The 25,368-nt window shown below is 40.3% G+C and overlaps 1 protein-coding gene across 1 annotated transcript in view; it reads right to left on the bottom strand.

The window, feature by feature from the left end:
- Positions 1–23,933, bottom strand: part of CKAP2L (cytoskeleton associated protein 2 like) — a 32,511-nt gene extending 8,578 nt beyond the window's left edge. Inside the window, exons 1-5 of the mRNA XM_023518835.1 lie at positions 23,882–23,933; positions 20,273–20,339; positions 16,219–16,270; positions 10,942–12,188; positions 6,477–6,684 (exon numbers count right to left, since the gene is read on the bottom strand). Of these exons, the coding sequence (XP_023374603.1) occupies positions 6,477–6,684; positions 10,942–12,188; positions 16,219–16,270; positions 20,273–20,339; positions 23,882–23,918 (1,611 nt within the window). The 5' untranslated portion in view covers positions 23,919–23,933. The remainder of the gene's footprint in view (positions 1–6,476; positions 6,685–10,941; positions 12,189–16,218; positions 16,271–20,272; positions 20,340–23,881) is intronic.
- Positions 23,934–25,368: the final 1,435 nt, after the last annotated feature.

Here is a 25,368-nt window from a genome sequence, read left to right as displayed (position 1 = left end):
ATCGAGCCAAGTTTCAATGAGTTTTGACACAGATAAAAAAAAAAAAAAAAAGAAAAGAAAAGAAAATAGCTAGGCCCTGTGGCGGGTGCCTGTAGTCCCAGTTACTTGGGAGCCTAAGGCAAGATAATTGCTTAAGCCCAGGAGTTGGAGGTTTCTGTGAGCTGTGATGCCACAGCAATCTACCCAGGGCAACAATTTGAGGCTCTTTCTCAAAGAAAAAAATTTTTTTCTTAGTGATCTTTAATGTCTTTAATGTCTGATCATTCTTGCAAATGTCTCAGATATATTCTATTAGTTTACTATGTAATCTGTTGCTTTCTGAAAGAAATATGCCAAAGGCTCTCACTGGCACTGGGATTAGTCATTGACAATTTCTCTTTGGGTTTCTGTCAACTTTTACTTTCCATTTTTCAAAGCTGAATTGCCAAGTACATAAGGACTTAAGACTTATTTTGATTTCTCTTTTATCTGATTAATCTTGCCACACTTGTTTTTTGTTGTTCTGAGAATATGTCTGGTAGATCTTTTTCCATTCTTTTATTTTTAAACCTTCATGGATTGACTTATTTTAGGTATATCTCATATGAATGTTAAACTTTTTAAATCAAATCAGAAACTCTCTGCTTTTTAAAAGCAAATTTGACTTATATACATTTATCACAATTATTTGTCTAAACTTAAGCTTGTCATTTTATTTTATAAATCAATTTACGTGAATAGTTTCTTACTTTTCCTTATTTCTATGTTTGATCCAGTTTTATTTCATAAAAAAAGGAAATCAAAATGAAATTGTAGATGTAGGTTCAAACCTGATTGCAAATTATGTATCATATTTTTCTTGCATTCACTTTTGTTTCAAGTCTTTCATCATCTGAATTCTAAAATTTACTCACTGGTAACTTTATGGTTTTAAATGGTAAGCCTTCTGAGTCCTTATTCTTGTGAAAAAGTCATTATTTTGCCCTCATGCTGGAATTGTGTTGGCTGAGGAAAAAATTCTAATTTTAAATTGTTTTCCCTGGAAATTTTTAAATTACTGCTTCACCTTTTTTCTTTCTTTCTTCTTATTAATTTATTGAAAAGTCATGTCAATCTGATTCTCATTCTTCTATAGTCTTTTTCCCCCCTCTCTAAGCTGTTTTTTTAATCCTTGGTTTTCTAAGTTTTTTTAAAATTCATCCTGTTTAACTCTGAGATCCTTTCGATCTGAATAATTGTTTCTTTCTTCAGTTCTTGACATGTTTTCTTGTACAACTGCTTTTAGTGTGTGTTCAGCTTTGTTCTCTTATTTTTCCTTCTAATAATTCTCATAGGTGGGTGTTGGAATTACCCAGTAGATTTATCAGAACTCTAAGTTTTTCTTTCATACTGTTCATTTCTTTGTTCTATTGCATTACTTTCTGAAAGAACTTCACAGCTAAATTTTCAGCTCACAAATTAATTCTTCCATGTGTCTGTACCATTGTTGTGCCTGTCTGTTGTTCTTTTTCATAACAGCCCTTTCTAGTTTTAGGATAGCAATATTCTCTTTCATGGATCTGAAGATACAACTGAAGTACTCCTAAAATGTATTCTTCTTTGATCCCTCCACTGTTTGCTCCAGTGTTCATTCTTGTTTGTTGAGTTTTATGCCTCTTTCGTGTAGTGTTGGTTGCCTCAAGCACTAGTGATTCTCAGCTGTAAATTTACCTGTGTCTCTCCTCATCTCAAGAACAGTAGAAGGCACTGCTTGGCTGAACGTGCCAGTTCCTGGATTTCAAGGCATGCTTGGCAGGCCTGGGCTGGATTCGAACCTGTCAGCTCTGATGTATGTGGCTGGAGCCTTAGCTGCTTGAGCTACAGGTGCCAAGCCCACAAAGAAAATTTTAACAGACTCCATCAAGCAAAATACATACAGGCCACAGTCACTAGCCACAATGCAATATAATTAGAAATTAACAGAAAACCAGGAAAAAAAAATCTATAGAAATCTGGAAATTAAAAAGAGACTCTTATACGATAACTTTTGGGTTAAAGAACTCAAATGGAGGGCAGTGCCTGTGGCTCAGTGGGTAGGGTGCTGGCCCCATATACTGAGGGTGGTGTGTTCAAACCCACAACAAAAAAAATAGCTAGGCATTGTGGCGGGCGCCTGTAGTCCCAGCTACCAGCTACTCAGGAGGCTAAGACAAGAGAATCACCTAAGCCCAGGAACAGGAGGTTGCTGTGAGCTGTGTGATGCCACAGCACTCTACTGAGGGCAATAAAGTGAGACTCTGTCTCTACAAAAAAAAAAAAAAAAAGAACTCAGATGGAAATCTCAAACTATTTAGAAATGAACAATGAGGATATTATGTCAGTTATTAAGCTATTGCACCTTTGTGTCTTAGCTCCAAATCTGCTTCTTATCCTCTGCTTTGCCATGCTGGGGCTGAAGTCTGTTAACCACTTTCAGCTTTGACAGCAGCTGCTCTGCCAGTGTGGGACACTAGAGGGAGACCAGACTACAGGGATGGAGAAGGGAGAAGAAACTTGTTTTTCTGGTTTGCTCTCATCACCCTAGCAATGGTTGCTCACCTTGGCAGCAACAGTTGGCTCTAGCCTCCACCTGTTTTCTGGCATTCCCACCTCACTGTCCTTCTTCAGAGGCAGGAGAACCAAATGGATAGCATCCTTTCCTCAAAGTCTGAGTCCCAGCCCTGCAAGGCCCCTGGATAGATCTGATGGCCCAGCATCTGTGGGGTAGTATGCCTTCTTTAGAGGTGGAGTCCCATTTCTATCGTCTTTCCTGCTTCACAGTTCCTTAGCGTCCAGACCTAGTGGGTACTAGCTGCTTCCTGCAGTAATCACCTCAGGTTCCCTTTGGCTGTCAGCCCTGGGTGTAGTGGATGTTACTGTAGCAACCTGCATCCCCTCTGATCCCTTTACCACTTTAGTGCCCACAAGCTCACAGTGTGCTTTCATATCCAGCATCTGTGCTTCCTTTTCATGTGCCCAGAGAGTCCGAGTAACTGAGAATTCCTGTTCCCCAAGGAGCAGCCATTAGCAAATGACTACAAAAACATTATGGCAGCTCCCTTGCCTGGGTCAGGACTTTGAGAGATGTGACCCACACTATCTATAGACTCCCCTGTGGAACTGTGCCAAAGACACTCTCCATAAACTTGCTTGATGCCACATCCTGCTTGGTGTCTTTCCCTCCTTTCCTGGTCCTACAACCTTACTCCTCTCCTAGTTTTATCTGGGAGTTTCTTCCTAATGAACTATACACACAGGTCCTCCTCTTAAGGTCTGCTTCTAGAGAACTCAAATGAGACACTGTAACCAATTACATTCTTTGTATTGAGATGCCTGGTGTGGCTTCTGTTTTTCTGACTTGTCTCTGATTGATAAAAAGCATTACTCAGTTAAATCTGAGGAATATGACCAAAGCAAAATTTAGAGGCACATTTACAGCATTTAACACATGTATAAGACAAACTGAAATGAACTAAGCTTTCAACTAAAAAGCTAGAAAAATAAAAATAAATATAAATAGGCACAAATGTTGATGCAAGAGGAAAAAAAGTCAATAAAACTTTCAAAAAAGCCTTTTTAGAAAATCAATATAATAAATTGAAAAATCTTTGGCAAGTCCAATTTTTTTTTTTTTTGAGACGGAGCCTCAAGCTATTACCGTGGGTAGAGTGCCATGGCATCACACTCACAGCAACCTCCAACTCCTGGGCTCAAGCGAGTCTCCTGCCTCAGGCTCCCAAGTAGCTGGGACTACAGGCGCCCGCCACAACGCCTGGCCATTTTTTGGTTGCAGCCATCATTGTTGTTTGGCGGGCCGGGGCTGGGGATTCGAACCCGCCACCTTTAGGTGTATGTGGCTGGCGCCTTAGCCGCTTGAGCCACAGGCGCCAAGCCGGCAAGTCCAATTTTTTTTTTTTTTTTTTTGAGACAGAGCCTCAAGCTGTCCCCCTGGGCAGAGTGCCGTGGCATTACAGCTCACAGCAACCTTCGACTCCTGGGCTCAAGCGAGTCTCCTGCCTCAGCCTCCCAAGTAGCTGGGACCACAGGCGCCCGCCACAACGCCCAGCTATTTTTTGGTTGCAGCCGTCATTGTTGTTTGGCGGGTCCCGGCTGGGGATTCAAACCCGCCACCTTAGGTGTATGTGGCTGGCGCCTTAGCCGGTTGAGCTATAGGCGCCGAGCCAGCAAGTCCAATTTTTAAGAAAAAAATTTACTGAAGTTGATTTAAGAAATACAAAACCTAAGTAGACTGACTAATGGCCCCTATGAAAAATTGAAAAGATATACACAAAACTGTCCTTCAAAGAAGCATCATCCAAATGAGTTTATGGGCAAAGTTTTACCAAACCCGCAAAAAAAAAAAAAAAAAAATTCTCATACAGACTATGCTCAGTGTATAGGACAAAAAGGAAAATATTCTGGTTCATTTCACAAAGTTAGTATAACATTGATATTAGAAACACACAAGAAAAGACAATCAAGAAACATATATAAAAATGTGCAATACTTGTAACTCACAAAAAAACTCTACATACTTCATTTTCTACAGCACTGTCTGGAAGAAGCACTAACTGGCAATAGGGGTCACCTCCAGAAAGCTTTGCATGTGTAAATATTTAAATGTCTGTGGAGGAGAGGGCTTGCCATTTATCTGTATTGTTTGAAATAATTCTATCTTGTTTTATTTTTTGTTGGAGACAGAGTCTCACTTTGTCACCTGTGGTAGAATGCCGTGGTGTCATAGCTCACAGCAACTTCAAACTCTTGGGCTTAAGCAATTCTCTTGCCTCAGTCTCCAGAGTAGCTGGGACTATAGGCACCCTCCATAATGCCCAGTTATTTTTAGAGATGAGGCCTTGCTCTGGCTCAGGCTGGTCTCCAACTGGTGAGCTCAGGCAATCCACCTGCCTTGGTCTCCCAGAGTGCTAGGATTACAGGCATGAGCTACTGTGCCCAGCCCTGAAATAATTTAAAAAATAAAAATATATTCATATATATTTTTAAAATAATGAAAATGAAATAGCAAAAATCAAAAAACAAAAAACAGAGTTTCAATTCCAGAAAGGAGAAATAGTTAAAATTTAAATGCATACTGTGAAAATGTTGTCTAGAACAGACCTACACGGAAGGTTTCTTTTATTCTGATGTTCAACATTACCAAAGTACAGATGGGTTTTGCCTGAGGCAAGTATCTTAATCTAAAAGTCTATTTCATTATTTTTTATTAATATATTTTTCCTTCACGAAATCTCATATGGATCCTACCTTTTGCCTACCATGTATTTTACCCTTATCTACAGAATCCAAGATATAATTTAGACACCATTTATAGCTATGTAGAGCATTTAGTATATTCCAACTTAATATATGACCCTGCCTTTTGTTTTATTTTTGAGACAGAGTCTCTCTCTGTTGGTTAGGCAAGAGTGCCATGGTGTCAACCTAGCTCATAACAACCTCAAAAACTCCTGGGTTCAAGCCATCCTCCTGCCTCAGCATTCTGAATAGCTGGGACTATAGACACTGCCTGGCTAATTTTTCTATTTTTAGTAGAATATAGGGTCTTGCTCTTGCTCAGGCTGATTGAGTAGTCCTAAACTCAAGGAATCCTCCTGCCTTAGCCTCCTGAGTAGCTGGGATTAAAGGCGCCCACTATAATGCTCAGCTAATTTTTTTTCTTCTATTTTTAGTACAGACGGGGTCTTACTCTTGCTCAGGCTGGTCTCCAAATCCTAGATTCAAGGGATCCTCCTGCCTCAACTTCCCAGAGTGCTAGGATTACAGGTGTGAACCAACTGCATGGAGGCTGACTTTGTCTTTTGACTTCAGTTTCATATCTAAATGTTAAATGTTACTTTTTGGACCTTGGCACCTAAAGAAGGCAAAGTTCTCATCTCTCTGAAGCTAGATTGTTTGGATTAGTTTTCCAACTTCTCTATACCTCAGTTTCATTTGTAAAGTGGGCATAGTAATAATCAATATGATAATAAGATGACATCAGTTACGTGTTTACAAAAGCACCTGGTATACAAAAGCCACTATACAAGTGCATGTCATTATTATTATTGCTATTATTATTATTCTCTCTCTCTCTATATATTTTTTTAAGAGACAGAGTCTCATTTTGTTGTCCTTGGTAGAGTGCCGTGGCATCACAGTTCATAGCAACCTCTAGTTCTTGGGCTTAGGCGAGTCTCTTGCCTCAGCCTCCTGAGTAGCTGGGACTATAGGCACCTGCCACAATGCCTGGCTATTTTTTGTTGCAGTTTGGCCAGGGCTGGGTTTGAACCTGCCATCCTCGTTATATGTGGCCAGTTCCCTACCCACTGAGCCACAGGCGCTGCCCATTATTATTCTATATTAATAGAGTACCTAAACTTCTGATCAGAGGAAGGCTATTTCCCTTACACTATATTTAAGAAAAATGTTTATAACCTCCACGATTCTGAGCCAAAGTCTAGCTCATCTTTCTCACTCACCCCTTCAATGAGCTTCAGACATTCTGTAAGAGTGTTGTTAATTTTACTGGACAATTCAAGCTGTGCTTTTCTTTCTTCCTCTTCTTTTTCAATGCTCTTCCAGAATGAAATATTCATTTCTTCTATTACTTTTCTTTTTGTCTTAAATTCCATTGGAGGCCTTTTATAGGTTTTTCCCTTAGATTTCTGCCATTCTTCCAGTTGTTTCCTGTCATCCAATTAAAGGGAGGGGGTTACTTTTCTCTTAAATATAGTCCAACTTTCAAAGTATATAATACATACAGATTAAGCCTAACACCTCAACTATTGACAAAATCAGGAGAATGGAATTAAAAAGCAATTTACAAATGGGTAATGATAGTACTAAGTTGCTCCCACGTGCGAGAAGGCAGATGCCAGGGTATTAGGATTATAAGTGGCCAGCACTTCGGTCTTTAAACTTTGTGGTCATTCTTTGTTATTTTTCTCTGAAAGTTTTATTTCACTGTATGCTACTAGACACTTGGCTTCCGGAGACATCTACCTTTGAAATCACTAACTTAGCACTGTATTTCTCCCATCATAAGGTTTCTATCTGTCACTAAACCCTGACCTCCCATGCTTGTATTCTGCCCTCATAGAGTCCTCTAGGGAACACGCATGACTCCCTTTCTCTCCTAAGCTAGGTCATTAATTTCAGGGCTCTTTTCTCAAATACCTGGTCTCTGATGGCACCAAATCCTAATTCTTGCTAGGAAGAACTGTTCATGTTCTCTAATCCTGCTTCTAAGCTGGCAATAGACTGCTTTTTGGGGTGTAAGGGACATCAAAACATGTAGATTCAAACATCTGCACTTGATCTTAGCCAAAAGGCCAAGAAGTGATAGACCCAAACATTTGATCACAGGTTTTCTAGCTTTCAAAATTACACCTATAGGAAGTTCCTGAGTTACAAACATCTGGCTTATGTACGACTTGCACTTATAGACAGAGGCTATTACAGGTAATAGGTAAATGTACCTGCTCCAATTTACATACATATTCGACTTAAGAACAAACCTACGGAACCTATCTTGTTCATAGCCTGGGACCACCTGTACTATTACTGATGAGTTCCAAATGTACATTCCAGCCCAGATCTCTCCTCTTGGTGCCCCAAACATTGTAAAGTCCAACTACCTAATCGATAACTTTGATTTAATGTCTGACACACATTTCCAATATAATATTATCCAAAACAATCTTCTTAATTTTCATCTCTAAATCTGTTCCTAGTTTTCCTTTTTTTGGTAAATAGCAGCCCAACTAAACCCAATTGCTAGGGCCCACACCTGGGAGTCGTCTGTGAGAAGTCCTTTCCTTTCCTTTCCTGACATCTGACACATCATCTCACGGTCAGTATTGCTTCTATTTACACTACAGCTATCCTAGTCTATAGCACTCTCACTTTGTTTGAAATGCTGCAACAGCCTAACTCATCTCCTCGCTTCCCTGCTAATCCTTAACTAACACACTCTGTGTACAGCAGCAAGTGACGTTTAAAATGTAAGCCAGATTATGTCACTGCCAAAGACTTCCAACAGCTGTTAGAATAAAATCCAAAATGTTTTCCCTGGCTGAAAGGCTCAGTGTAAAGTGGCTCCTGCCTGCCTCTCCAACCTCGTGTCATAAAACTCTCCCTCTCCCCTTCAGGAACTCTGGTATCTTTTCCCTTTCTTGACCCAAACTTGTTCCTGCCCCAGGGTTGTGGATCTTCAGTCCCCTGTTCAAATGACACCTCTTGGAAGAGGTAATTATCTATAATTGTCCTGTTTTATTTAATCAATGTGTTTTCTGTCTCTTCTACTACACAAGCTCTATAAAGGCAGAAATCTGGAGGTCCAGTCTCTCATACAGTATATGGCACACACAGGTATTTAGTAACATACAGTAGAATTTATCTTTCTTAGTGTCCAATTTTGTGAGTTTTAACCAATGAATGAAATAATGTAACCATAATTATTATCAATATATGACAGTTCCAATATCCTCAAAAATTCCTTCACGTTCCTTGGTAGTCAACCCCCAACCCGAAGTTCTTGGAAATAACTGATCTAATTTTTGTCCTTATAATTTTGTTTTTTCCAGAATGTCAATGACCAATTTTTTAAGGCATGAAGACGATTATATTAAGATTCTTTTTTTTGCAGTTTTTGGCTGGGGCTGGGTTTGAACCCACCACCTCCGGTATATGGGGCCAGCGCCAGTGCCCTACTCCTTTGAGCCACAGGCACCACCCTTATACTAAGATTCTTGTTTCTCCCTCGTTGACCCCAGAGCACAATCCATATGTTGTTTTAGTCCCAACTACTCCCTCTTATCTTCACTTTAACCACCTATTTGATGATAGAAGTTGAGACATCTAGCATGCATTTCCTCTGTGTTCCTGGCATTCTTCCTTCTAATCATGAGAGAACTTTCCTTTTCTTTTTAATTTTTCTTTTTGCTTTCATTTTTAGGTATGAGTCTGTTTTATTGTAAATCAAATGAGATTTTTCTTTTTTTTTTGAGACTGAGTCTCACTTTGTCACCCTCAGTAGAGTGCCATGGCATCATAGCTCACAGTAACCCCCAACTCTTGGGCCCAAGCAATTCTCTTGCCTCAGCCTCCCAAGTAGCTGGGACTATAGGCACCTGCTGCAATGTTTAGCTATTTTTAGATAGTGGTCTTGCTCTTGCTCAGGCTGGTCTCGAACCTGTGAGCTCAGGCAATCCACTCGTCTCAGTCTCCCAGAGTGCTGGGATTACAGGCATGAGCCACCATGCCTGGCTAGAACTTTCCTTTTCTAAAGCCAACTTTCTCATAGGATCTCAATGCTATAATTTTGTTTTCTTAGGACTTTCCATATATACATCAAATAGTAAGCTCCATAAGGGCAAAGACTATGATTGTGTGCTCAGCACTGTACCCTCTAGCTCCTGGCACATTGTAGGTGCTAAAGGAATACTTGGGGAATTAGAGAATGAATCTGTCCCCCTCCAGACTCATTCCCATTTTTAGTCCAACAAATTCAACAGGCAACACACTGTCTTATGACAAATCCTCTGTTGTCTGATCTAGACCATGGGTGCCAGGGCAGGGATCATCACCTTTTTATTCAGCAGCCCAGGGTCTTGGCACTTCCTGTTCTTTCTGCTTGAGATCAGCCATCTTGTCACCAGCCTTTTCCCAGGCTTAGGTCTCAAGGTCTCAGCTCAGATATCACAGCTGAAAGTACCTCCCCTGGCCCTTCTATCTAAAAAGCCATCCCAGCCCTACCCTCTTGGATCATATCACCCTGAATTAAGTAAGCTGTTTATTTCCTATCTTTTCAGGAGGGCAAAGAGCTTATTGGTGGTATTCAGGGCTGTACCTGGAGACTAAGGCCTGCCCTCAGTTCACTTTGTTATAGTTTTTAGCAACCATCTAATTTCACATGCTCCCTTCACCCTTGTCTGGAATTTCCTTATTTTCTACTCCAACAAGGTATATTATACATATGTGCCTCTCCTGGGGGGCTTATGCACATTATGAGAACAATGGCTGGTCCTGTGTGGAAAGAATACAAAATCCTTTGGCTCAGTTTCGAGTGCCCTGTATGTTAATGTTAAGGCCCAGCAGCCTGAGATCCTGCTTTCTGTCATCTGAATTCTATCTGAACTGATTGTTCCTCTCTGCTTTAGCTTATTTTCCAAAACTTGGCCCACTGAGACTTGTGGAAGCTTTGCTGCTTCTTTCCTGATAACTTGTTTTGAACTAGATCATTGGTCTGCTTGACAAGGGACTACTATTCTCCCACTTCGTAGCTATGTGAACTCACTATTCTGTCCTATTGCTATGGAGTACTTCTTGAAAGAGTAGTCTACATCTGCAATGCCTTTTTTCTTTGTTTTGAGACAAAGGCTTGCTCTGTCCTCCTGGCTATAGTACAGTGACATCGTCATACATGTAACTCAATAGAACCTCAAATTTCTGGGTTCTAGCAGTCTTCCTTTCTTAGCCTTAACAAATAGGTAGGAGTACAGGTGCATGCTACCGTGCCCAGCTAGTTTTTGTATTTTTTGCAGGAATGGGGTCTCCCTATATTGCTCAGACTGGCCTTGAACTGTTGGCCTCAAGTGTTCCTCCTGCTTCAGCCTCCCAAAGTGATAGTATTATAGATACGAGCCATGGTGTGGCCTGTAACTCAATTTCTTACTCATCCATTCTCTTTGTTTCGTTGTCTTTTTAACAAATAAACTATTTCAGCATACACAAAATTACAAAGAATGACTTATAACACATTTGTGTACCACCTAGTTTTATCAAGTCTTAATACTTCTTATATTTGTTTAACATATTTTTGTCAGGCTGTAGCTAAAAATTACTTAGAAACTGTATTTAAAGCCTACCTCCTGACAAGTATCCTTGATAGTTAATTTGCCTAATCATCTTAAGATGCAAAAGTTTGGAATTAAAGCAAAATACCTTCGATCCTCAACTGTTGCCTTCTTTTTAATGTTTGTATTCGCTTGGGTCCCATTTGGGTCTTTTTGTCCATTTCTGTTTGTGAAACCAGCTTGAGTTTTGGGAGCTGTCTTGTTCAGAAAATGGCTCTGGGGAAGACTCTTTTTCAATTTGGAGTCCAAAGTCTGTGCTTTTTGTTGAAAGCTGTTGCCACATTTATTACCATTGGTTCCATTTGCTCTTATGGTAGGGGTGCTTGAAATGACTGAATTAAAGTGGCCAACTGTCGAATTATGTTTCTGGCTCGTGGCTTTTGATTTTTGCAGTACACATGATGGTTGAGGTTTAAAACAAGTTTGAGTGGACTTCTGATTTTGTTTGATGTTTGAGTATCTGCTGTTATTTCCTCCAGGAAGCAGTCTGGAGTCTGTCCTGGGCTTGGTAGGTTTTACTTTCTGTTCAGTAACAGGGTATAACCGCAACTTAGTTTCATTTGGTCTTTCATATTTACTCCTATTAACCTTTATTTCTTTGACCACTGGTTTCTTTGATGATTGAGTCTTACTAAGAGTCTGAGATAACTGAGAGGGAGCTATCCTTGGGGGGTTTTCTCCTGGTCTTGCAAGATCTCTTCCTCTAGAGGGTTGCTGTGATTTTAGGGTTAGAGTCCTGATTCGTGTTTCTCCAACAGATTGTTTATTCATTCTGTCTTTCAGAATAGCATTATTAACTGAACTTTTGCCCAAGACTTGTTTAGAAGCCAGACTGTTCTTGGTTAGGTTATAAGAGTTAGTTTTTGGCTTATTTCGGGTACCTAATCCAGGGTCTGGCTTCTTCCCAGGTTTTGATAAGATTTGGGGCAAGTTCTCTTTGTTGGTATCTTTTAGAAAGCCACTCAAAGATTCATTTTCAACATGAATGTTGTCCACACAGTCTGTACATTTAGCAGTTCTTTGATCTATGACCTGTTTCTTTGTAGTTTTCAAATCTTGTATATTAAGTGACCCTGTGGGTTTTTTCGACAGTTCTCCCACAGTGGATGATCTAGCTTTATGCTGCTGACCACTCTTGCTAGAAGGCTTACAGTTTGGGTTAGTAGAGACATATGTTGAAATCAGCCTTTTGCCTGGAAGTTTTGGTGGCTCCAACTTTGGCTTCTGGCACCCTGTAATATTGGCTGGTCTGGGCTGGAGTTTAATACTAGTGGAACTTTTATCTTTGACAGGCAAAATGACATGGTTGGTAATATTCTTTTGAGGTCTAATAGTCTGAAAAGAAAAAGAAACATGTATATGAAAAAATTATAACAATAGCTCATTCTTTGTAAAATAATGACAAAAATAACTGTTTAAACACATTCTAGAAAAAAATAGCCATTTTATGTAGAATTTCATCTAAGAAATATGAATCCTGAGAAAGTAAACCTCACTAGTAGGTGATTTTTACAACTTGAGTTCCTATCAGAAATATGTCAGAATCTTTTAACTTGACAGAATCAAGCAGAGATGCAGTGAATATGCAAAAATTGCTGTTTAAAAAATGAATTTGCCTCAGATGAACGGTGCTTGCTGAGTGCTCATTATGTCCCAATGAAGTATCCTTCTAGAGACCATGGAAAAATATATAATGAACTTCGGGTACTTCCTGAGGGTTCCTCCTAGTATTTTGTACAGCTACATTATCTTTTTTTAAACCACTCCCTTTGTAAACATCACAGCATCACTCAAGAAACTGTCTTGCCCTAGAGATGAGCAATAATGAGATAGATAAGTGGTAGATGATAAGAGTCCTGAGATATGCAGGAACAGCTTTTGATCAATGTCTAATATCTTAGTAGAAAGTTAGTCATATTTGTGAAGTTAGTACAGTTTTAAGATTAGATTCTACAGTATCAATAAGGAAATGTTGAGTCATATGATTTCATTTTGGATAACAAAGGTAAGTTTAGGTTATAGAGAACTTTGAAATTAGGGAAGGGAGATTAGAATTGATATGTAAACAATTGGGCAAGGCACTGTGGATTCCAGAACATCCACAGTGGACGCAGTTACTCAGAAAGGAGAATTTGACAGAGATTTATAAAACATTTATCTTCACGTGTTGATTTGACAACACTGTGAAGAATTACTCTATACACTTGGCAAGTTTAACCAGACCATTTGGCATTAAGGACAAAGAGGTATCTACCCTGAAAAGGTACTGGTATGTGTGGTGTTGTGAGGGATGAATGGAGAGCTGGGAGTATAGGCAGAAAGATGGATGGGACACCCACAAGGGCTATATCTGGGTTACTCCTTAAGCCCCAACATTTATATCCACCTTAGATCTCCCTATCATTGCTTACTGAAAAAGTGGGGATATTGGTTTTCAAGTTTCTAAATGCATGTTATTTTAGTTGCTTTTTTTATATATTAAAAAGTCAAGATGTAATCCACAAATCATAAAATTCATCATTTTAGTAAGTGTATAATTCAGTGGATCTTAGTATATTCACAAGATTGTATACCAATCACCACTATCTAATTAGTGAACATTTTATCATCCCAGAAAGAAACCCAGTACTTGTTAGCAGTCACACCCCATTTTCCTCTCCCTACAGCCCTACTAATCTACTTTCTGTCTCTGTATCTCCATGGCTTTGCCTATTTTGGACATGCCGTATAAATGGAATCATGTAGAATGTGGCCTTTTGTGTCTGGCTTCTTTCACATAGCATAATGTTTTCAAAATTTACCCATTTTGTAGCATGTATCTGTACTTCATTACTTTTTGAAAATTAATAAACTTTATTTTTTAGAGCAGTTTTAGATTTATAGCAAAATTGAGCAGAAGGTATAGGGAGTCCCTGTATACCCTGTAATCACATACTTCATTATTTTTAATGGCTAAATAATATTCCATTGTTTACCACATTTTGGTTATCCATTCATCAATAGATGGACATTTGAGTTTTCACTTTTTGGGTATTACAAACATTTGTGTACAAGCTTTTGTGTGACTGTATGTTTTTAATTCTCCTGCGTCTCTACTAGGTGTAGAATTGCTGGGTCATTTGAGAAACTGCCAAACTGTTTTCCAAAGTGGCTATCCTATTTTATACTTTTACTGACAATACTTATGTGTTCTAATTCTCTCCACAACCTCCCCAACACTTGTAATTACCTGGGTTTTCTGATTATAGCTATCTTAGTAGGTGTGAAACAGATGTACTTCCCTGATAGCTAATTATACTGAACGTGTTCTCATGTCCTTATTGGCCATCTGTATATCTTCTTTGGAGAAATGTCTATTTAGGTCCTTTGCTCATTTTTAAATTGGGTTATTTGTCTTTTAGTTGTTGAGTTGTAAGGATTCTTTTTATATCCTGGGTATTAGATCTTTATCAGATGTATGACTTAAAAATATTTTCTCTCAATGTTTTAAAATTCCTGGCTAGAAACAGAGAATGAAAAACTTTTGTATTCCTTTGAGTAACAACATTGTAGTAAAGGTATTTGAGAAAATCTTTGTTCAAATCCTGGATCTGACCTTTACTGACTATATAATATTGCACAAGTACTTAATCTCTCTGATTCTCAGTCTTCTCATTTGTAAAATGGGAATACTAATACTATCTATCATGATGCATATCCTGGTTTTCAAAAGATAATTTTGATTTATAACTGTTGACCCAACATAATTGGTAATGACACTTCCTTTTTGCTCTCAAAGGTATCCTGGTTTGGACATTAAATCATACAGGTAACTTCCTTACAGGATAGCTATATGGGATACTGGGACAATGCATGTAAAGTGTCTTGCCCAGTACTTGGATAATAACCACTCAAATGTTAGCTGCTACTATTGTGTAACAAAAGTGTTATTATAAAGTATTATACAATAGTAATGATGACTATTATTTGCATAATGCTTTTAGGTTCTCCTAAATTCTGTAATTCCCTTTCCCATTGTATTTTTAACTTTACAACTATGGAAAGCTGATAAAGTAGGTGTCATTCTCCTTTAAGAGATGATTTACTGAAGTTAGTATTGTCAGTTCCCAGAGGCTTCTCTAGGATGAACGTGGGCCCTTTCCAGCAGAGTTTTCCTTAAGCCTTGGATGCTATACTGGTTCCATATTTATAAGGTAGAAATGTAATGCTTCCCAACTGTTTGAATCAGTGTGCATGAATTTTGCCTTATATACATTTTTTTTGTTCTCCAGCATCTAATGACGTCAAGGGTACACATCACATACATATGTCTACATATGCATATATTCACGTGACTGAAATGTGATAAAATGATTCAGTGAAGTGAATCACTAAAACTTATTAAAATTTTACCAGTGACAATATTTCACTTTAGGTAATACTATTTGAGTTGTACTTTATTTTATTTTTTTTTGACAGGAGCCTCAAGCTGTGCCCCTGGGTAGAGTGCCATGGTATCACAGCTCACAGCAACCTCCAACTCCTGGGCTCAAGCGAGTCTCCTGCCTCAACCTCCCGAGTAGCTGGGACTACAGGCGCCTGCCACAATGCCGGGCTATTTTTTGGTTGCAGCCGTCATTGTTGTTTGGTGGGCCTGGGCTGGATTCGAACCTGCCACCTTGGGTGTACATGGCTGGTGCCTTAGCCACTTGAGCCACAGGCGCTGAGCCTTAGTTGCACTTTAGAACTTGCATCTACAATTACAGTTTTAAAAATTGAAGGTGGGTTTTTTATTGGTTATCTTATTGCAGATAAAGAATTTGTGTCCCTTTCAGAGGTCTAATTTCTTCCATTTAAACCTTTAAGTAAATTAAGATCCTTTACCATTCTCTCCATAACTCAGCTGAATTGAATTGATTAGGAAGGATACACTTGTTCAATACTTTGGACGATCCAAGGTAAATGTTCTTTTAATGACTGTGGAGCTTCATGGCAGCATACCAAAGTGGTTACCACCACCGGTTCTCAGGGGAAAATACTTAACCTTTCTGTGACCCAGTTTGCTCATCTATAAAGTGTGGGGTTATGAGGACTCACTGAGATAATGCAAGTCAGAACAATGCCAGACACACAATAAATATTCAATAAATGTCATTTATTACGATAACCAAAGCCCGCTTAAGTTTTGAGGTTTTTTTGATTTATAAAACTAAACTACAATGTTATACTTTTCAAAAATGAGTCTATAGCTTATTAAATCAAAGTGCTCTTATATTTATAAAAAAAATCTTTGAAATAAATGTTTAGGTTGTTAACATCTTTATTATTTTTATTACTAATTATACTTCCAAAATGGCTATTTCTAAAAAGACTAATTTCTACTTACAGATTTAGAAGGTGGTAGATTCGGGCAATTATTCTTGGTTTTTAGATAAGGCCTACAAAAGACAAAATAAAATTAATCATCAATACAGAAGGACCCCCAAAAATTATGATTAGAATTTTAAATCACTGGAATTTCTGTAATGGTAAACTAATTCAAAATTAATTCAACAAAAAGTCTTCTCATTCCTTCTTGAGACCTATACTCTCCTTCTTAGAGACCACAACTGTTCTTACCCATTTCTTTTGTGGTCATTTCAGAGATATTCTATGTATAAATGTAGCATCCTAAGACTATTAATGATATATGTGTATTTGTTTCCTTCATATTTGTATAGTTTTATTCATTCAAGCACCATTCCTAGAACACTATAATGTTCCAAACTTTGGCGGTATAATGCCAATAAAATCATTACCAGGTTCTTTAAAAAATTTTCTTGTTTTTCTGGTCCTGCACCTCTCATCATTGACAAAAACTGATTTTCATTGGATAAAAGATTTAAATTTGGCTCGGCGCCTGTGGCTCAACCGGCTAAGGTGCCAGCCACGTACACCTGAGGTGGCGGGTTCGAATCCCCAGCCTGGACCCGCCAAACAACAATGACGGCTGCAACCAAAAAATAGCCGGGCGTTGTGGCGGGCGCCTGTGGTCCCAGCTACTTGGGAGGCGGAGGCAGGAGACTCGCTTGAGCCCAGGAGTTGGAGGTTGTTGTGAGCTGTGATGCCATGGCACTCTACCCAGGGGGATAGCTTGAGGCTCCGTCTCAAAAAAAAAAAAAAAAAAAAAAGATTTAAATTTAAGACATGAAACATGAGACATTTAAGACATGAAACTTTCTCTAGAAGAGATGTGGGATAAACACTTGAAGACATTAGTCTGAGAAAAAACTTTATGAGGAAGAACCCCTGGCAATTGTAGAAATACCAAAAATAAACAGCTGGGACTTGATCAAGCTAAAAAGCTTTTGCAGAACTAATGGTACTACAAACAAAGCAAACAAACAGCTGTCAGAATGGGAGATTTTTGCATGTTATGAATCTGACAAAGGTCTGATAACAAGAATCTATAGAGAACTTAAACAATAAGAAAAGTGCAAATAACTCTCTCTATAAGTGGGCAAGAGATTTGAACAGAAACTTCTCCGAGGATGATAGGCGAATGGTCAAGAAACACATGAAAAAATGCTCACCATCTTTAATCATCAAAGAAAGGCAAATCAAAACCACTCTAAGATATCACCTAATCCCAGGAAGATTAGCTCACTTCACAAAGTCCCCAAACACCAGATCCCAGCATGGTTGTGGAGAGAAGGGAACACTTCTATATTGCTGATGGGATTGCAAACTAATACAGCCTTTTTGAAGAGAAGTATGGAGAATCCTTCCATTTGACCCTGCAATCCTATTACTAGGTATCTACCCAGAAGAATAAAATTCATTTTACCACAAAGCCATATGCACTAGAATGTTTACTGAGTCTCAATTCATAATTGTCAAGAGGTGGAAGCAACCTAAATGCCCATCATCCAATGAATGGATCAACAAACTGTGGTATATGTACACCATGGAATATTATTCAGCCATAAAAAGATGGAGACTTTACATCTTTTACATTTACCTGAATAGAGCTGAAATACATTCTTCTCAGTAAAGTAGTGCAAGAATGGAAAAATAAATATCCAATGTACTCCACACTAATATGAAATCAATATATAAACAATTATATGTTCGTAAGAATAATAAAACACCAATATAGTCCAGTCCAGGAGTAGAGGGAAGCAGGGGGGAGGGGAGGAAGACATATGGCAGAAGGAGGGAGGGCATGAGACCGGATCTCACATAGTATGTACATTGTGATAATGTATAATATGCCCCCCTGGGTGAAGGCTCTTCTGCAAATGGAACTTTACCCTGGAAGTGAGAACATGTAACCTAAAAATGGTACCGTCATATTAATTTGAATAAAGTTTAAAAAAAAATAAATTTTGGGGTGGCACCTGTGGCTCAAAAGGGTAGGGCGCTAGCCCCATATGCCAGAGGTGGCGGGTTCAAACCCAGCCCTGGACAAAAAAAAAAAAAAGAAAGAAAAGAAAATAGCCAGGCATTATAGCAGGAGCCTGTAGTCCCAGCCACTTGGGAGGCTGAGGCAAGGGAATCACCAAAGCCCAGGAGTTGGCGGTTGCTGTGAGCTGTGTGAGGCCAGAGCACTCTACTGTGGGAGATAAAGTGAAACTCTGTCTCTACAAAAAAAATAAATAAATAAACTTTTGGGTGGCGCCTGTGGCTCAAAAGGGTAGGGCATCAGCCCCATATGCCAAGATGGCGGGTTCAAACCCAGCCCTAACTTAAAAAAAAAAAAAAAAATGAATAAATAAATAAATAAATTTTCTTGTTTTGGCCAGGTGCAGTGGCTCATGTCTGTAATCCTAGCAGTCTGGGAGACCAAGGCAGGTGGAGTGCTTAAGTTCAGGACTTTGAGACCAGCCTAAACAAGAGGGAGATCCTGTGTCTAAAAACAGCCGGGCATTTTGGTGGGCACCTGAGGTCCTAGGTCTTTGGGAAGCTAAGGTAAGAGGATCACTTGAGCCCAAGTGTTTGAGGTTGCTATGAGCTATGATGTCACAGCACTGTACTGAGGGCAACAAAATAAGACTATGTCTCAAAAAAAAAAAAAAAAGGTTTTTTTTCCCCTTGTTTTAAGAATCTTCAAATACTATCTTTGTCCATTCCAGAAGGGAAAGTGGAGGAAAGTAATAGAATAAAGAAAACAGGTACAGGGCCAGCACCTGTGGCTCAAAGGAGTAGGGCACTGGCCCCATATGCTGGAGGTGGGGCGGGTTCAAACCCAGCCCCGGCCAAAAAAAAAAAAAGAAAACAGGAACATACATACATGAAATCTAGCTAAGAAAACAGGAAATACAAAAAAAAAAAAAGATAGGGGAACAAAGGAGAATTCAGAAGAAATCAATCTCCATGGACAAAAACCAATTGCTAGTGTAATGGGGACTGTGATCATGACTTGTTTGATGTTTCTCTCTCCCATCTGGAAGATAAACTTTGGGAGGGCAGGGACCTCTCTTGCCTTTCTAAGTACCACATTTTCAGCATCAAGAGTGATATAAATAAATATTTGTTGAATAAATAAATTAGGTTCATTTAGTCAAAGAAATAGAGGTGAGTAAAAATCCAAGGTAAAATGAACATGAAAGCTAACTTTGTAAAAATTACTTTTCAAGTAAAAATTAAGCAAGCCAACTAGGGAGAAAATACATCAATGACCTCAAAAAGGATAAATAACATCACTAAGACGGTATGATGTTGACAAAAGATAAAAGCATGGTCATCATGTTCTGTACACTTCAATAGCAAATGTCAGGCTGGAGGATGTCAGTGTGCTGCTACTCTAACTGGCTTTCTTGTGTTAGCAAGAAAGACTACAGCCAGGGTCATTCAATTTCTTGACCCAAAATCGCCTTCATAAGAATTAACTTTCTCGGCTCGGCGCCTATAGCTCAACCGGCTAAGGCGCCAGCCACGTACACCTAAGGTGGCGGGTTTGAATCCCCAGCCCGGACCCGCCAAACAACAATGACGGCTGCAACCAAAAAATAGCCGGGCGTTGTGGCGGGCGCCTGTGGTCCCAGCTACTTGGGAGGCGGAGGCAGGAGACTCGCTTGAGCCCAGGAGTTGGAGGTTGCTGTGAGCTGTAATGCCACAGCACTCTGCCCAGGGGGACAGCTTGAGGCACTGTCTCAAAAAAAAAAAAAAAAAAAAAAGAATTAACTTTCTCAAGAACAAGAGCAGACAAAAGTTTCTAGGATGGTGCATAATACTGGATAGAACCTTCTCTCCTTCCTTTGGAGACTGTCATTATAACAACACTTAAATCTTTGCCAGTGGACCAGACATGACCCAGGGCTCATGCTTGGACTGAAATCCTCTTTTTGAGTCATAAGAGCCCAATGCAATCTGAGCAGACTATGAGCAAAAAGGCTGTTTCAAAAAGGCATTAAGCTGCTATTACAAAAAGGGCAATGAACTTGGGTAGACAAACTCACTTAGTGTTTTGGCTCTTCAGTTTTCCCTTGGCTGCTAGGTACTCCTGAAGCTTTCTCTGCCGTTCTTCTGAAAAAATAGGCAAGCAAACAAAAAGAACTTTAGCTTGAGACTGTAATCAATTCACTAATAATCTAACAGATGATGCTTTTCTGTAATGATTTCGGCTTTGCACCATGTTATAAAGTCCCTAGTTCTATAAGTTTGCATTCAAGTTAATATTAACATCAATAATATCATTTACATGCCAGGCCTTATACTAAGCTTTTTACATTATTTCTTCTAATCCACACAATCATCCATTGAGGTATTTTGCAGTCTGAAATTGAGAGAGGGTACTATATTTTGCTGTGTGTAACAAGCACTTTTTTGCCCAAATTTTGAGGGAAAAATAAGGATGTGCATTATGTATGGAAGGAAAATTCTGCATCTATGTTAATGTTTTGAATTCTTTTATTTAGGCTTATGTGTTAAAAGTGTAACTCTAAAAGCAGTAACAATATCTGTATGCAAAATAATACCCTAGAATATGGTAAATGGTTTTGTTGAACTTATAACAAACTTGCAATGAAAGCATTTTTGGCTAACAAATAGCTGAAAAGTTATAACGATGTTATTTCTCTTCATACACTTTAGGTGGGAGCTAGCAATCTAGCTGATATTTTTACAAAAATTATTGGAAAATCCCTTGGAAAATGTCAAAATGGTTTTCGTACATTGTGAGCTTTAAGCTAGCAGTTATTAAATATGCTAAAGAGTATTGTAACATGGGCGGCGCCTGTGGCTCAAAGGAGTAGAGTGCCGGCCCCTTATAAGGGAGGTGGTGGGTTCAAACCTGGCCACGGACAAAAACTGCAAAAAAAAAAAGCATTGTAACAGAGCTGCTAAGAGACACTTTGGACCTCTTTTATTTTACATAAAATTTCTTGCACCATAAGATGTTAAAAAATAAATGCTAAAACTTCTTTACCAAAAAAACAAGCACCTAAATATGAACAAATAAAAAGGTTTGAATTAAAAAGTTAAAATGGAAGATTTTTTTTTTTAAAGTTTAGGCCAAAAACATGGGTGTGCATTATACATGGCAAAATATGGTAAGTTTTATAGCAATCAAAAGTTATACATGGATTTTCCACTGTGAGGGGTTTTGGTACCTCTAAACCTCATGTTGTTCAAGGGTCAACTGTAAGTTAGTCCCAGGGGTGCATCTGAATGTCATAAGAGCCTTCCAGTAGTGAGTTTCACTTGATCTTAGCCAAAAGGCCGAGAGGGGATCAGTAGTGAGTTTTAAACTCATGGAATTATGCTAGCAGAAGACAGACAACCACTAGTTAGGGATGTTGGCCAGATGCCTCTATGAATGACCCTTTTTAATTCTGCCTTTTAGTACGGTTGTGAGACACAGTGTCTTTACTTCCAGAAACACTCTACTCAGTTACCTAGATAATACATGACAAAGCCAGGACTTGAAATAGGTTTATTTAATTCCAGAGCTGTTGCTCATAGCTACTATTCTCAGCTACATCCAGCAGTGTCCAACCTTTTTTCTTTCTGATGCACACTTGAATAATAAGAGTTTTCTTGGGTCACATGTTAAATACACAAACACTAACAAAAGCTAATGAGCAAAAGAAAAAAAGTCCACGAATACTTTTTGCAGTGTCTGACACCACTGATAAAACAATCCTCAAATAATCTGCATGCAGCCCATGGCCCGCAGGTTGAATACCCCTGTATGCTTTGCATGAAGAAATTCTGTTATTGGCCCACCTGAGCTGCTAAGCCAGGGCTGGTCTTGTTGTTTTTGTTTGTTTCAGAGACAGAGTATTGCTCTGTTGCCCAGGTTAGGGTGCAATGGTTCAGTCACAGCTCACTACAGCCTGGAACTCCTGGGCTCAAGTGATCCTTTTGCTTCGGCCTCCCCAACAGCTAGGACTATAGGCACTCACTACAAATACCAGCTAATTTTTTCTTCTTTTTTTAGAGACAGAGTCTCACTTTGTTGCCCTGGGTAGAGTGCTGTAGCGTCACAGCTCACAGCACCTCCAGCTCCTGGGCTTAGGCATTCTCTTGCCTCAGCCTCCCGAGTAGCTGGGACTACAGGTGCCTGCCACAATGCCTGGCTATTTTTGTTGTTGTTGTTGTTGCAGTTTGTCTGGGGCCAAGTTTGAACTTGCCACCCTTGGTATATGGGACTCATGCCTTACTGAGCCACAGGTGCCTCCCACCACCAGCTAATTTTTATAGGGAAGGTATCTTGCTGTGTTACCCAGGCTGGTCTCAAACTCCTAACCTCAAGTGATTCTCCTGCCTTTATAGGGAAGGGATCTTGCTGTGTTACCCAGGCTGGTGTCAAACTCCTGACCTCAAGTGATTCTCCTGCTTCAGCCTCCCACAGTGGCTGAGCCACTGTGCTGCCTGCTCTTACTTTTTTTTTTGGACAGAGAGGATGGTATTTACCCACATACCCTTACACAGCTTCCTTTGAGACTAAGGCTAAAATATGGGAGGTTATAGAGACTCATGGAAAATATCTATAGTATTGTGACTTTCTAAGTAAGGCGTTTGTGAGGGAATGAAAAGTCAGAATGTTTGCCTATAAGAAGTTCCAATCCAGTAGGGGAGATACAATAAATACAACAAAATTACAATATAAGGCAAAATCTAGGTACTATCAGAGAGAGTTAAAGAAAAAAATTATGGGAGCTCATGGGTGGGGAATGGGTAAGCAAAATAGGTGGTTGGACAAAGTTAAATTAAATGATGATTTTTTTATAAACGACTGCAGGGATAACTAACTACTCTTAACCCCATCTGAACTGAGTTGCCTGTGTTCTGTGCTCTGACTCTGATGCATCTTTGTGAGATGGCTGCAGAGAAACGTATCTTAGATCCATGCCAGGAAGAGCGTAGGGGCTGAGGAGTGTGACAAAGAGGACTTGAGTCCCAGCTCTGTGACATCTGGCAAGTTAGCAAACTTTGCTGCTGCTGAGCCTGTAAAAGGCGGACAGAAATGCCCATATGTAAGGGTTGTTATGTAAATTCTACAAGGACCCAGTAGACATCAATAAGTACAAAGGATGAAACAAAAGACCTGCTGAGCATTGTGAAGGTGGCAACCAGCAGCAGCACTTTGAAAGGCAGGAAAGGGCTCCAGGCACATCAGGAGCCTTAGTGCTCCAGCAGATTTAACCAGTTAACTTATAGCCAGGGAAGGTTCGAAAGGTGTGGAGGAAAAAGCCCCGCGTCCGAGGCAGAAGACCCGGGTTGGGGTCGGACCCCGCCGGGCTCCGCCTGGGGCCAAACGTGGGTGGGAGGGGCGGGCTGCTTCCCTCTGATGGGTGAGTCCGAGCAAAGGGCTCAGTGTCTTTTTCTGCAGCTTCAGGGCTTACCGGGAAGATGCCCGTGAGGTGGCCCTGCGTATAGCCTCCTTTACCCCAGACCCTGACGCCGTCCCGAGGGCCGGGACCTGGGCTCCCGGGGACACCCGGGGGGAGACTGAGGCAGGCAGGCAAGCGGGCAACTTCTCCAGGAAAAACTCACTCTGGCCTTCCTACTTCCCCGCCCGTGTTCCAACGCCTTCCAGAAACAGGGGCCCACTCGCAACTTACCCGCGGCGGCAGACGTAGCGGGCCCCGGCCCCACCATGACTCCTCAGTAACAGTTTTTCTTCAAAGGCCGCGCCTGGAGCCTAGTCCGGCGCGCCCCGCGTCCGCGCACTCTGATTGGCTCCCATAGGTTTGAAACTCGCCAGTTTCCAACAGGGAAGGGCGGGGCAACAGGAAATACACCCATTGTGGTTGGCTGTGGCTCCCTTGGCCCTCCTCTGGAGCCCTTAGATTGGAAGAAAGTGCAACGCTCCCAGCGCTGTGCCTGTGGGGGGCGGAGCCGGCCTCCGAGCCCCGCCTCCGAGCCGGCCCCAGGCTCTCTGAGGATCTTTGGGCCCGGCGGGGCGCTGTGTGTAGAACCGTGTCTCGCCGGAGTTGGCGCTCGTGAGCAGAGTGACAGGCGCCGCCTCCTGATTCTCTCAGACTCTCAGATTTACAAGAGCTATGAAAAAATAAACAACAAAAACAAAACCCACCAAAATCTGATGAGTTAGGCGCTTTTTCAGGAGCATATCTCTTGTTACAGGTCTTACTAAAGACTTCTTAGTACTGCAGAATGGCTTTTTAAAAAATTGTGGTAAAAATATACATAACATCAAATTTACTATTTTAGGCTCGGCGCCTGTGGCTCAAGCGGCTAAGGCGCCAGCCACGTACACCTAAGGTGGCGGGTTCGAATCCCCAGCCCGGCCCGCCAAACAACAATGATGGCTGCAACCAAAAAATGGCCAGGCGTTGTGGCGGGCGCCTGTAGTCCCAGCTACTTGGGAGGCTGAGGCAGGAGACTCGCTTGAGCCCAAGAGTTGGAGGTTGCTGTGAGCTGTGATGCCATGGCACTCTACCCAGGGGGATAGCTTGAGGCTCTGTCTCAAAAAAACAAACAAACAAACAAACAAAACAAATTTACCATTTTACCCATTTATGCTACATTTGTAGCATTTATGCTACATTCACATTGTTGTGCAACGATCACCATCATCCATTTCCAGAACTTTTTCATATTCCCAGCCTGAAACTCTGTCCCATCAAATACTAACTCCCCATTTTCCCCTGGCCCCAGCTTCTGGCAACCCCCATGGCACTTTGTGTCTCTATGGAATTGACTACTCTAGGTACCCTGTAAGTTGAGTTATGAAGTATCTGTCCTGTGACTGGCTTGTTTAACTTAGCATAAAGTTTTCGAGGTTCATCCATACCGTAACATGAGTCAGAATTTCCTTCCCTTTTAAGGCTAAACAACATTTCATTGAATGGACATCATACATTCTGATTATCTGTTCATTCCTTATGAACGCAGGTTGCTTCCACCTTCCAACCTTCCAGGTTGCCATATGAGTATTACTGCTATGAATGTGGGTTTACATATAACTCTTTGAGATCCTCATTTCAATTCTTTAGGTAAATATAAAAAAGTGGTATTGTTGGATCAAATGGTTATTCTGTTTTAAATCTTTGAGGAACTGCCATACCCTCTTCAGGGGGGTGCTGTT

This window comes from Otolemur garnettii, unplaced genomic scaffold (genome assembly GCF_000181295.1).
Source record: "Otolemur garnettii isolate 467f Iridium unplaced genomic scaffold, OtoGar3 scaffold00148, whole genome shotgun sequence".
NCBI lineage: Eukaryota > Metazoa > Chordata > Mammalia > Primates > Galagidae > Otolemur > Otolemur garnettii.
The sequence above is the reverse complement of the archived record's forward strand: the minus strand, read 5'-3'. Positions and strand labels throughout refer to the sequence as shown.